A 13012-nucleotide genomic window follows, 5' to 3' on the forward strand; every position below is an offset into this window, starting at 1 on the left:
ACACAATGAAACAACCCGAACACACGCTTCCCACAAATCCAACCCCTGGGTCCTCGTCCCGGGAAGTGGAAACGCCAATTTTAAAGATTAAAAGACTTTAAATTGGCGGCCGAAGGGGCTCTGGTAATCACACATCTTGCATCGATTAAATGGAATTTCAGACATTAGCATCAATAATCGTTTGGTGATGAATTGGGAAGGAGAAGAATCCTGTACCAAGTATTAAACACTGTTTTTCCCACTATGTTTTGGTTTTGTGGCTTTTTTTTAAATCGTGGTCTCAAACTTTTTCAGGCAAATTGCAAGGAATAATTTGTTGTATATAAATTTTTACTTTATATTTGTTTATGGTTATTGTAATACTTAAACAACAACATATTTACAGGATATCAATTAATTTTAATGGGAAGTTTAAAAACCAGACGGTTTCAAACTTTTTTCCAGGATTGCATATATAAAAGCATTTTAACTTGAATTTAACAAAAAGTTTACAAGTTTAGCATGCATAAATCATTTTAAAAACGCGGAGAAATGAGAACGTATACACCGAAGTTCAGCAGAATTGTGCACTAAGTGATAGCTGGGAGGAAGAGGTAGTCAACCTTCAACCATGTTAACCCTCTGAACACACCTGAAATTTCCCTAAAATTAACAGAGTTTTCCCTTAATAGCGTTGCTCTACATATCAAAAAAAGTATCGGTATTTCGACAATCCAGAGAAAAACAGATTTATACGTTAGGACGTAGGTGCTAGGGCACAGCTGTGGTTTTCTGTGTTTAGCACTGTTTGTTAGGACTGGGTTTTAGGACTAACACAGTTTGAGTTAAAGCCACAGTTTAGCAAAAGCATCGTGTGATAACAATTGTATATTTATGTAATAAACGGTCATATCTGTATTATGTATATCCAGCAGGAGCGCAGCTTTATGCCTTTTAAGTGTCATGGCGGAAGCGCGTTCAATTCGCTTCAAAGATGGCGGCCCGGTTCGGGATCTGGTAGTCATATGTTGTTGGGAATAACCGTACAGAATGGCAAAATACGACTATTAAATTTAGGAATAATTTTGTCTGACGAAGATATTCAACTCTAGGTTTTTATTTTATTTTTAAATTAGATACTTATTTTTATCACGGGAAAGTTTTACGGATAACAAAATTAACGTTAATTTAAAAATTTTCCCCCGAAAGGTGTTTGATAGATGACCGACACGACTCTATTATTAAAGGAAAAGTATGATGTAGAGGGGCAAGACACTACTAATTTGAGGTGGAGAGCATATATTTTAAATTAATTAAAAGTATGATTAAAAATTGCAGCCAGGCATTGTGACGATGTAACAATAATTGCTCGTTATGTTATACATAACGAGCAATTATAGCCATAACAACCGGAAAAGTAAAACGGCATAAAAATTCTGTGGATGCGTGTGTTTGCGTCTATTTCGCTTAATAACTCAGGATGGAGTAAAGATTAACGAAATTTGGCATGGTTGCTTGTATATGAGGAACATTAATGCTATGAAATTTTGGTGGTTAAAGGTCGAGGAGATTGAGAGATAGAAGGGGTGATCGTGTGTTATACAGTATCTCAGTTAGGGGGTAGGACTTGATTTTTATTCGTTATTATTTACATTAAAAAAAATGAAACTCGCCCGTGAAAATTAAGCTTTTTGCCATTTTATAATAATTTATATGAAGTTTTTAAATAAAACATTATAACAGAAGAGGCCACACGCAATTTTAACTAATCCTCAAATTTTTATGTAATTGTATATTATATTGGCATGTTTGTTTTATATGTAGTTAGCAGTCGGAAACGAATTTAAAATGACAGTTTAATAAGGTATATTTTAACATAAGACTTATGGCATTAAAATGCATAGTGGTAAATATTTACCATATATTTTTGCATATTTGAACTGTTTTCAATTTGTACTCACGAAACTGTATTGCCAGTCAAAGTTTCACAATGAGCAAGAGTGGATGCATAGTTACGTTTCGTGCATGTTGTTGATATGCGAATCATCAAAACACAGGGAATTAAACTATACAGTAACTTAATCTAAAGATAATTTACGTCTAGAGATACAGAATTTTACATCAAGCTTCTTATATAATTTTCTAGTCTTTGATTTGTGAGCATTAAGGAGATTCTTTGTCATACTCCTCACGTATTCGGCCACGCCCGCATTGGAGAATCGCAAGAACCGACCCGACATATCACGTGTTTATTGTTCAGATTGTTTATATATACAGTAGAGCGTCGATTTTCCGAAAGTCAATCATCCGAAAGAATTCCAGTCGGCAAATTTAAATTTTCGCCAGTGCTGTGGCGCTTCAATCTTTGGCTATGTCTTGTGCTACTCAAATATTTTACGTTTTTGATGCTAAATTAACATCTGAAGTATAATTTTTTATTGTTTTTATATTTTTCAATATATTTATTTTGTTTGTACAAAATAAAAAAATAATTTTTAACGATACAATAGTCTTTGTTAGGCTTAACATCGACGAAAATTCAACGCGAAGCGACACGCAACGGATAAAAATTTTAACATCGGATACGTTAAACTATTTTTTTGTACATAAATCGGTTATCCGAAATATCAGTTATACGAACAACCCCAGTCCCCAATTGATTCGGAAAATCGACGCTCTACTGTATATATATATATTGGTTATTGATAATATAAAACTTGCACGATATTTTTTAAATATATATAATTTATTTATAACAAATTAATGAAGGACGTTTACCGTAATCTCTCATTACCAAGTGATGAGGAGGATTTGACTAGGAAAATTTGCAGTTATTTTAATTAAACGAATTAATTACAGTAAACATATTCAATGCCATTACACTTAATTTCTATTTCTATTAGTGAATTGACTTCAGAGCTCTGAGCACTCCTAGCGTCGAAATTACGAATTATCCATCGCTTTGTCTGTGGTTGACAGTCTACGAAGTTGTGTACACGAGAATGTAAACATAGGAGGCTGTTCCTAACTCAGGTATTTAGACTTTGATCTTCTCAGATTACTGTTTCGTAAATTATAATAATTATTAAAGCAGAGAAGTGTTACGATATAGTATTACGATTTGTTAAATCGCTGCAGGCTATCAGCTGATTTTAGGAGTAACATAGCTGGGTCATAAGAGTACATGAACACTAGAAAATGAGATCTAGGGGCCACAGAGAGGAAGTGAAATGCATTAGGCATTCAATAACATCAAAATATTTCTAGAACATAATTTTTATTGAATGACTTGAAAGTATCATCACAAACATCAAATTAAAGTAGTGTAACGTATACATCGCAAGTACAGTACATTTGCAATAAACATACACAAGAGAGAGGTTTTTGTTACAGTTACAATTATCTAATATAGAATTTTAGTTGAAGGAGTATTTTGACTTTGAATTTAAGCTAACAATTTTTTTTTTCCTGTACAATCATCATAAAATTGTAAGCAATTAAATTCATTAAAGTTATAATTAACCATTAATAAATTCTTAGTTCACTTCCATCAGGTCCACTGAGTATTTGCTATGCTAACAACTTTCAACATGAGCACTGTGGTTTGGTATTGCAAAATAAAAGGACATATTTATAAAAAAAATCTGAGTTTGAAGTTTTATTTACCTTTTTTGAAGTAATTTACATATTTATCCAACAATATTTTCCTTGAATAAATTTACAATACTAGATACAGTACATTTGCAATACCTTTTGTATGCAGGGAACTAATGACAACCACCTATCTACAAAATGAGATTTCTGTAATTTTGTTGAGGTAGAATGTCTTTAAGTGCCTCAGTTTGAATTGTATAAATAGAAAATTAGTTACGAATTTTCGTAATCAAAGATTCAATATTGAATAGCAGACCATCAAAAACAAGTTGTATGCACACTCCAATGCAAAGAATGTTCTTTACTCTTAATCCTTTCTACATAATAATCAGGCAGTTGGGTGTCAAAACATTATCAGCAATTAACAGTTCTGGTGCCAGAAATATTTGAAGCGGTTTTAGAGTTGCTGAATAACTTGCAGTACAAGTTGGTTGAGCACTCACAAGTTTGTTGATACTTAAATCTGAAAAGCCAGAGTTGTTTCTGCAGCCAACGTTATTATTTCCTTTGTAGTGTTTTGGGTGACAAAACATAACAATTTTCTTCAAATTACCAGCTATTATGCTAGTAGTTTGAAGAAAATTTATATGTTTTTGGTATGTTTGTTTGAGATCAAATGTTTTAAATCAGCTTGACCATCATTGGCAACTGAAAAATGCAGTAAGCTTCATAATCAACCTTGGCTTTCTTGTGCATCAGTTATTGTTCTTAAAGTTGTCAGAAAATTTGTTTTTTGTGGAGATCTTGTCCTTGGAATTTGTGCTCTGTCAAGTTACAATGTACTGGTATTGGAAAAATTTCTTTATTCTTGACGTTTATTCTGGGTTATCATCATGTATGATTCTTTATTCTTGTTCTTCATGGATACTAAATAGCAACACTTGAATAATAACAGTTATTTACAACTCTCACAATTTGCAATTAAGTTATAATTTGATTTATATACTATATATATAAATTACTATATAATTATATCATATAAAATTAGAAAACTTAGAATTTAGAACGTAAAATATAGTACATTATTAAACCTTCAACATAAAATAATTATTATTTATAAATGTAAAAAATTCTGCATTCAGATATTCACTGTTTTTATATTCTTTAAATATATTTTGTTAAAAACAAAACAGAAAAGAAAGAATCTATGAAATCATTTTTTTTTTGTATATTAAAATGACTAGATCCTGAAGTGTTAAAAAAAGGATATTAAGCCAGGAATTTCAATATGATGTTATGAATCGTGATAGAAAATTAGTGAATGTTAGTGAAAATTTATCTTTCTGATATCAATGACAGATGTTACAATCAATGAACATTTTACTTATCCATATATTCTTATTTACAAAATAACAATCTACATCAATAGCAAAAATAAACAATTAATTATGGCTCCTAGTGTAGCTATGTTTGCTTTAACCATCAGTTAATTAACAAAACCATCAACTTCCTTTTTTAACTGATCTGCAAATTTGATATTAATATTTTTATGCTATAATTTGTATGTGATTCATTTTTGACTTACAATTCATACAATAATTATTGGCTATTTTTGAATATAACTTCATTATAAAACAGTTGAAAAATTGGAACTGTACATTTAAATGCAGGACTGTCCCACCTAATTCAGGACATCTGGTCACTTTAGTATATTCTCTATGCATGTAGAAAATTTTCTGTTAATTCTCTACAACCCTTATTATTCCTAATGAATGTAAATAAAGTTTTTAATAATAAATTTTCAGGTTTATATTAATGATTTTTTTACCCTATATTTTTATTTTTTGTAATTATTATTTTGTATTCTTTTTTTTAGATATCTCAAAATGACAACATTAGTAGAAACTGTGTCAATAAATTATGAAGATTTTAATGTGACTTTTTTAACTTGTAGTACCTGTTTTTGTATGTATGATGCTCGTACTCATACACCGAAATTACTATCTTGTTCTCATACTGTGTGTTTACAGTGTTTAGAAAATCTTGTAGAAAATTCTGGGGCTCGGGAGTCTGGTTTATTCCGCTGCCCCATTTGTCGTAAAACAATTCCTCTTCCAAGAGATGGTGTCCGAGCGCTTCCTCCCAGTTTTGTCGTTAATCAACTCCTTGATCTTATGGCAAACCAAAGACGAGAAGTGATTCCTAAATGCTCTATACATCCTTCCCAAGAACTTCTATTTTGCGAAACTTGTGATTGTGTGTTTTGTATCATTTGTACTAATGCCATTCATGGCAGTTCCGGTTGTGAACATACAGTCATACCTTTTTCTATTGCTGTAAAAAGACTATCAGAAATATTCCTGTATAAAGCACATCTTTGCTCTCAAAAATTAAATGTTGCATCACAGAATTTAAACACTGAAATTAATAAACTGGATAAAAACATAGAAAAAGCCTTACAACAGATAAATTCTTCATTTCAACAACTTAAAAATGATGTCGTAGAACGTAAACTAGCACTTTCAGATCAATTAACAGAAATTTACAATAATAAAAAGCAAGTTTTAAAAGAGCAGTTGAAAGATATTAAAGAAGAAACAGAAAAACTTACTGAAGAAAATGATAGATTACAATTTGAAGTGGATATTTCTAATCTTGCAAAGAGGATCTCCGATCTTCATGTTAAACACGATTCAATAAATAACGTAATGGAACCAAAAGAAAATCCATTTTTATCTTATACGTGTGACAACACATTTGACACTGAAACATTCAAAAGTTTTGGTAATTTAAGAACCAGTCGAACATTTCCTGCATTATGTACTGCAACACTAGAAGATACTTATGCTCATTTGGAAGCTACCATTTCTGTAAAAACTGTAGATTACTTTAGTAATCCTCAGATGGAAGGTGGCGATATAATTTCTTGTAAGGCAATGTATAAAAATGGGGATGTAATACCTGTAAAAATTGAAGATAAGAAAAATGGAAGTTATGAGATAAAATATGTACCTTTTCGTACTGGTATGTATGAACTTCATATTGCAATTTTTGACAGACCTATTCACAATAGTCCATTTATACTTGATGCATCAGAACACATTAATCCCATCTGCCAATTTGGTAAACGAGGTTCTGGAAACTTTGATTTGTCACAACCAGCTAATGTAACTGCAAAAAATGATGTATTTGTATTAGATACAAGTAACAATCGTATTGTTGTCTTAAATCCACAGTTAGAATTTCTTTATCACATCTCAAATGAAGGACTTAAAGCTTTTGGAAGCACTGGAATAGCAATGTCACCAAGAAATACCATTTTTGTTGTAAATTGGCGAACAAAACTGGTAACAGAAATGTCACTCGATGGAAAAACCATAAATCAATTTACACATGATGCATTTGTGGAACCAATTGACATAACAGTTAACAGTCAGGGAGAAATTTTAGTTGTCGATGATTATGCCAAATCTGTATTCTTGTTTAATCAAACTGGAAAATTTTTGAAAATGATTGGAGAAAAGGGAAACAAGGAAGGCCAAATAAATTTGATAACTTCAATAACTAATGGTCCTTCAGATGAAATCATAATTTCTGGTACAAAGCTTATCATCTTTAATAATAAAGGAATGTTTCTGAGAGAAATATGCTCAAAAACAGCAGGCCAATATAGCGGAATCCATTATGACAATAAAGGAAATATTCTTGTTACTAGATCTGAGAAATCTGGATCATATATCCAAATTATAGATTACTACACAGGAGAACAAAAATTTATAATTGATAGCTACGATTCTAAACTGAAACGTGCAGCTGGAATTGTATCAAAAGATGATTATGTCTATGCTATAGATTTAGGTAATAACTGCGTAAAAAAGTATAGATATCTGTAAATATAATCAAGGACTTCAAATTTTTAACTGAATTTAGCCTGATTAATGATATTAATTTGTTGTTCATAAAGATGTTGCAATCTTTGTTGTTCATATTTACAACTCATGAACTGGTCAAGAATTAGAGCAATGATCAATTGATTCATCAAAGTAGGTAATCAGTACACTAATCTGTTATAGCCAGGCTTGACTCACAATGGGATCAACCAGTACTAGATGAGAAAATGGGAACATTTAGCCTTATTATGCATGATAAATTATATAGTTTGGATTTTAACACTGATCCCGATATTCTAGGCTGATATCTTACCAAGCTGCCATTGGCAATGGTTGGAGTTAAAAGTTATAAAATAAAATGAATGCTAATTGATTGATTTCTAATTCTGATTCAATTCTGGATTGTGAATATAGACATACTGATTTGCCAATTCTAATGTCTTAATTTAAAAATTAGTAGGCAATTTTGCATTATTATTAGAAATAATTAAGGTAAAGTAATAAGATATTTAAATGACACATTGTATAAGTGTTTTGAGGAATTTTTTTTAATACATATTTGCACTTTTATCACGTGTATTCTGGAAACCTTCCAAATAAATGCAAAATTCACATTATTGAATGTTAAGCTATAAAATCTATAAGCTAACGAACATAACTGTTTTTATTATATTCATAAGCTGTAATTGCAAATATTAATTTACTTTAGTCAAAGTGAGTTTATTTAATGTAAATACAAGTAGTTTCTATCCTTTAATTCATCTTCATTGTTAAAAAATTTAAGAGATTAGAGAGAGATGTTTTCAGTTTATCTTATTTATTCTGCAATTCATTTACTATTAATTTTATCTTAATCTTAGACACAATGTAGTAAAAGAAATCTAAAAATGAAAGATTGTTTAAAAACATTCAAGTAGAATAAATAGTATTGGAAGATATAAAATTTTATATCATCAATGCAAGTATTATTTTTCCTCAATCAGTTGCATTCCAGTTTGTCTTCATCTTAATTTTGCATAAAAACAGTACAATATTAGAAAACTTGTGGAATCTCTCTTATTTCTAGGAAAATAAGAGAGAATTAATCAGGTGATCACATTTTATATAGAAAGCTTTGGATTTATTGGCATGAAATATGGAATAATTATGTAGCATATTCATTTCTGTCCTCTTCAGGTGGTATTTTCTGTATGGCATTTAGTTTCAGAAGAAAGTCTGAGGCTTGAAGTTGTTGGTAGGAAGCATTACATAGCTAGATTCAATTTTACTCCTTATGGATGGGGCTATCCTGCAAGACATTTAGCTAGAGAAGAATGATGCCTTGATCTGAATTTTTGTGCAAAAATTCTTGATAAACCAATCATTAGAAAAGGTAATAGCTACATTACATGAAAGTGAATGCAACAATCATCAGTTTGACACTAATTTCCCATAGGTTTAAGACAGATCATGTAATTAATGAATTGTATCATAAACATTTGTAGAATATAATCTCAAACAAATTCATAACTGTTAAATAGGAATTAATGCAAATTAGAATCTGAGTTAATTTTATCCCAAATGAACATATTAGATAATGTAACTACCAAATCAGAATTTGCTTTAGCTGTTAACCACATTGTATTCATAACTTCATTGAGTTATATTAATATTACTAATTCATATTTGTAAAGGATATCATTTATCAGATGATGATTGATTATATTAGGTGATCATATCAGGTTCAAGTAGAATTTACAGAAAATTTGGAAATGCTGTGAAAATGACTTCATGACACCATAAGTAGATAATGCAACAAGCATGTCATACAGAATGCTTACCATATCATGAGGTGTAACTCATAGTGTCACCAAACTTCTTTAGTACTTCTACCTTTCATTTGATCACTCCATAGATGAACAGTATACAGTATTATCCTAACTGTTAGTTCAGGAATTATTTTAGATTAAATTTGAAATAATAAATGATAAATTCTCAAAAGTAGATATTTAACAAATTTTTTTATAAACGAATTAAATTTTAAATTGCTATTTTATATTAAAATTCAATATTTTATAGCAAATACTTTAAATTTACAGTGAAACTAAAATTTTGAACTATAATATATTTAAATTTATATAAAAGTTTTTATGACTTAACAGGAAGAGAATTAAAATAATTTTTAAAATATATATTATGTTTAAATAATTGTTACATATAAATGGAATCTGTAGTTAAACAATTGATAAATCTGAGTTTAATTTTGTTTATTCAAGAAGACATGTTTCCCTAGTTCAATGGTTTTTAACCTATTTTTGAAGTTCTGTCTTGATACATTCAATACCAAATAAATTGTTTAACTTTACATAAATTATGGCTGTCTGAGGATCTTGTGACATTTTAGAAGTTGTTGCAGATTCTTCGGATGTTACAAAAATCAGGTTGAAAGTAAGCCTGATTTTTAGGGATTCAAAGGGTGCAAAACAATAATAAATTATGATCTTTACAAATTTGTGATTTCTATAATTTTTTGATAAGATTAAAAATATAATAATAAACATAATTTTCTGGTAGATAATGAAAATTATTTGTATGGTGTATTTCTAGCCAAAAACAATCTGGCAGAATGCCAAACTGGCACTTGTTCTCTCGACTACCCTACAAAATTTAATTAGTTACGTCTTTTTTGACTGGATCACTCAATACACATATTTGCTCAGAAAGTAAATTGTTAATCACTTACAATTTATATCAAATACAAGCAGTTCCATCAGAAAGTGTATGTATCCTTAGTAAATAAAAGTTTTTGATTCATATTGCACATAGATGAAGTAAAAGACATTCCCTGAATAGTATTATATCTGTAGATTTTATATAAATGTTTTGAATAAAAATATGAAATTTTAAAAGTAAATTAATTAATTTTTGACTATTGTCACAGATTTTGATGTCCTTGATTGTAACAGTATTTACCATTTTTGTACAATAGTGATTGCTATAAACTTTTTTAAAGTATAAAATTTTGTCATCCTGTTTGTAAAATAAGTTTTATTTGAGCATAATTTTGATATTTATTTTTAAAAAAGTAATGGAAGTTTTTGTAATTTATTATAATAATTGTAATTTTTTTATTAAAAAAATAAAAGTAATTGAATTAAATTTCCAACATTTGTTAATTGTGATTTTTTTAAAGATTCTTTTAACGTAATTAATTTTTTGTTGTTTTTAGTGTATAATATCTAATAATTTCAGTTATATTACAGAAATATTGGATAAGGAGTATTGGATAAGGAGAATAACTTTTTTATATTTATAGCTTTCTTTCTTAATATATATATATATATATATACTGTGTAACAACATACCCCTATTTTAAAAACATCAGGAACAAGAGGTACAGTACAAGGTACAAATAGTTAATGAACCATTTGTCTCATAAAATTCTCCATAGTAACTATGGAGAATTTTAGTATATGTGCCATATTTTTTTTAGTACAATGCTGTTCCAAAGATGTATAGAGTTATACATTCCTTGAATAAAAGAATATTAAGATAAGTGTATAAAAACTTAACCTAATGAACAAATATACTCATTGAAAAAAGAAGTTCCAGCCAAATAATGATAATAATAATGAATCAAATGAAACTTTATTAGTGCAAACACAATGTGATGGCAGTGATTGCAACACTAGCAAAGGGACAATTTCCTGTGGAACAACAGTACAACTTAAAGGAACCTTTAGTACTTCCTCTTGCCTGGATGCATGGAGACACATTGTGATAGATTTGCCCACAGATGTTGCAACTGTTGCTCCAGATTCCTCATACTTGTAGCTAGCAGAAGTTGGCATCCCATCTAGTCCCACAAATGCTTAGTGGGCAATAAATCTGGAAACCAGGAAGGCCAAGGAAGTGTAGCAACTTATGGAAACATTCTTGGGTAACCTTAGCTGTGTGTCTGAGCATTATTTTGCTGGAAAATGGTTGTTTGCAGCCTTTCCACGAAAGACAATAAACAAGGATGCAAGAATTCCAAAATGTACTCCTGTGTCATCAATGTCCCACTACTACAATCATACAAGATGGCACCCTAGCAGTGGGAGTGGTCTGCAATTCAACAGAAAAAGATTTAAGGGCTTACCATTGGTCATCCATCTCAAACAGAACCAGGATTCATTGCTAAAGACAATATGTTTCCAGTTTGTAGCAGTACATGCTTCTCTATCATGGTACCACTACAAATGAAGACAGTTATGCTGGAGTACTAATGATAGGAGTGTTACCATGCATGCAAATTTACTTCTGCATGTTGCCTGTCAATGGTATAGGAAGAGAAAGGGTTCTGTAACAAGGTTTCCACCTGCCTCTGGATGCAGATGAAGATGACATTGCAGCTATACTTGTCTCACAATTAATCAATCATCTCTCCTGCTAGTCTGTCTGGTGTATGGGAGCATCGTGTATGTGTACCTTCATATATCCACTGTCCTTAATACTTCTGTACAATCATGTCAGAATGGCCCAGATGGTGGACAGTTTGAAAAAACAGCCATCCCGTTTCTATCGACCTGATGTGACCTTTCTCAAATTTTGTCAGTCAAGGATATTATGCACAACTATGTAGTCCAACATTCCTAGTTTGGAAACCTCCAAACAGATACACTGAAAATTCTGAATACAGTGAGCTTTTTCATGTGATACTGGGGTAATGATTTTAAGGCACTCTGGTTGAATTTATCTGGCAAGAATTCAGACTATTATCATTTACATACTTGATTGGACATGCTGAGTTTTGTAATAATCAGATAATTGTGTGTGTGTGTGTGTAACTTTTTTGTCAATGAATATAGAAGTCCTAAGAATTTCATTCATAAAAAAAAATCATCTATCTACATTTTCAGATTTAAATAAAAAAATCCAGCAACAAGTTGTTTGACTTTTCTGGCTATTGAGATTGTGTTTAAATGGCAAAAAGTTTAATTTTGAGAGGATGGGTTTTATAAAAAATGTAAATGTTAATAATGAGTAAAATCTTTATTAAGTCTGACCTTGCTGGAGATAGAGAGGATCACATGTATCTCCCTCTTGACCTTTAACCTCCAAAATTTAATAGAATCAATACCACTCATACACAAGCTCCATGCCAAATTTTATTTCTTAATTCTTTACCCATTCCTGAGATATTAAAGGAAATAAATTCCAATACCTTCCCTTCTTATTTTACTTTCCTGGCTGTTATGTATACATAAGCATTTATGTAAGTAAACAAATTCAAATGAATTTATTTGTAAGTTACTTTTTATTTTACCTTGTGAAAAAATGCCATCAATCCATCATCATCTGTCAAAAGTAACTAAAGTACACTGTCTAGATCAGGGATTCTCAAATATGACAATCAAATCAAGTTTGATTTTGTAACTTTACACTCACTAACAATCATATTCATAACTAAGAATTAGAAGTTAACCAATTTACTTTAGTTTTAGTATGTGAACACTTATTGGTTACCTCTAGCTCTAACTGTTGAGTCAGTCATTAAAAGTGTGTGCTATTTTGGACAATTTTCTATA

General features: G+C 30.3%; 1 protein-coding gene across 1 annotated transcript; it reads left to right on the forward strand.

Annotated features, from left to right (window-relative positions):
• The first annotated feature begins 8 nt into the window (after nt 1-8).
• On the forward strand, nt 9-9470 carry LOC111637464 (tripartite motif-containing protein 2-like). The gene is made up of 3 exons (XM_023382953.1): nt 9-219; nt 2883-3012; nt 5450-9470. The coding sequence occupies exon 3, from the start codon at nt 5460-5462 to the stop codon at nt 7464-7466; it is 2007 nt and encodes a 668-aa protein (XP_023238721.1). The 5' UTR covers nt 9-219; nt 2883-3012; nt 5450-5459; the 3' UTR covers nt 7467-9470.
• Nucleotides 9471-13012: the final 3542 nt, after the last annotated feature.

This window comes from Centruroides sculpturatus, unplaced genomic scaffold (assembly GCF_000671375.1).
Source record: "Centruroides sculpturatus isolate CEXI.00-Female unplaced genomic scaffold, Cexi_2.0 scaffold1149, whole genome shotgun sequence".
In the NCBI taxonomy this organism is placed as follows: Eukaryota; Metazoa; Arthropoda; class Arachnida; order Scorpiones; family Buthidae; genus Centruroides; species Centruroides sculpturatus.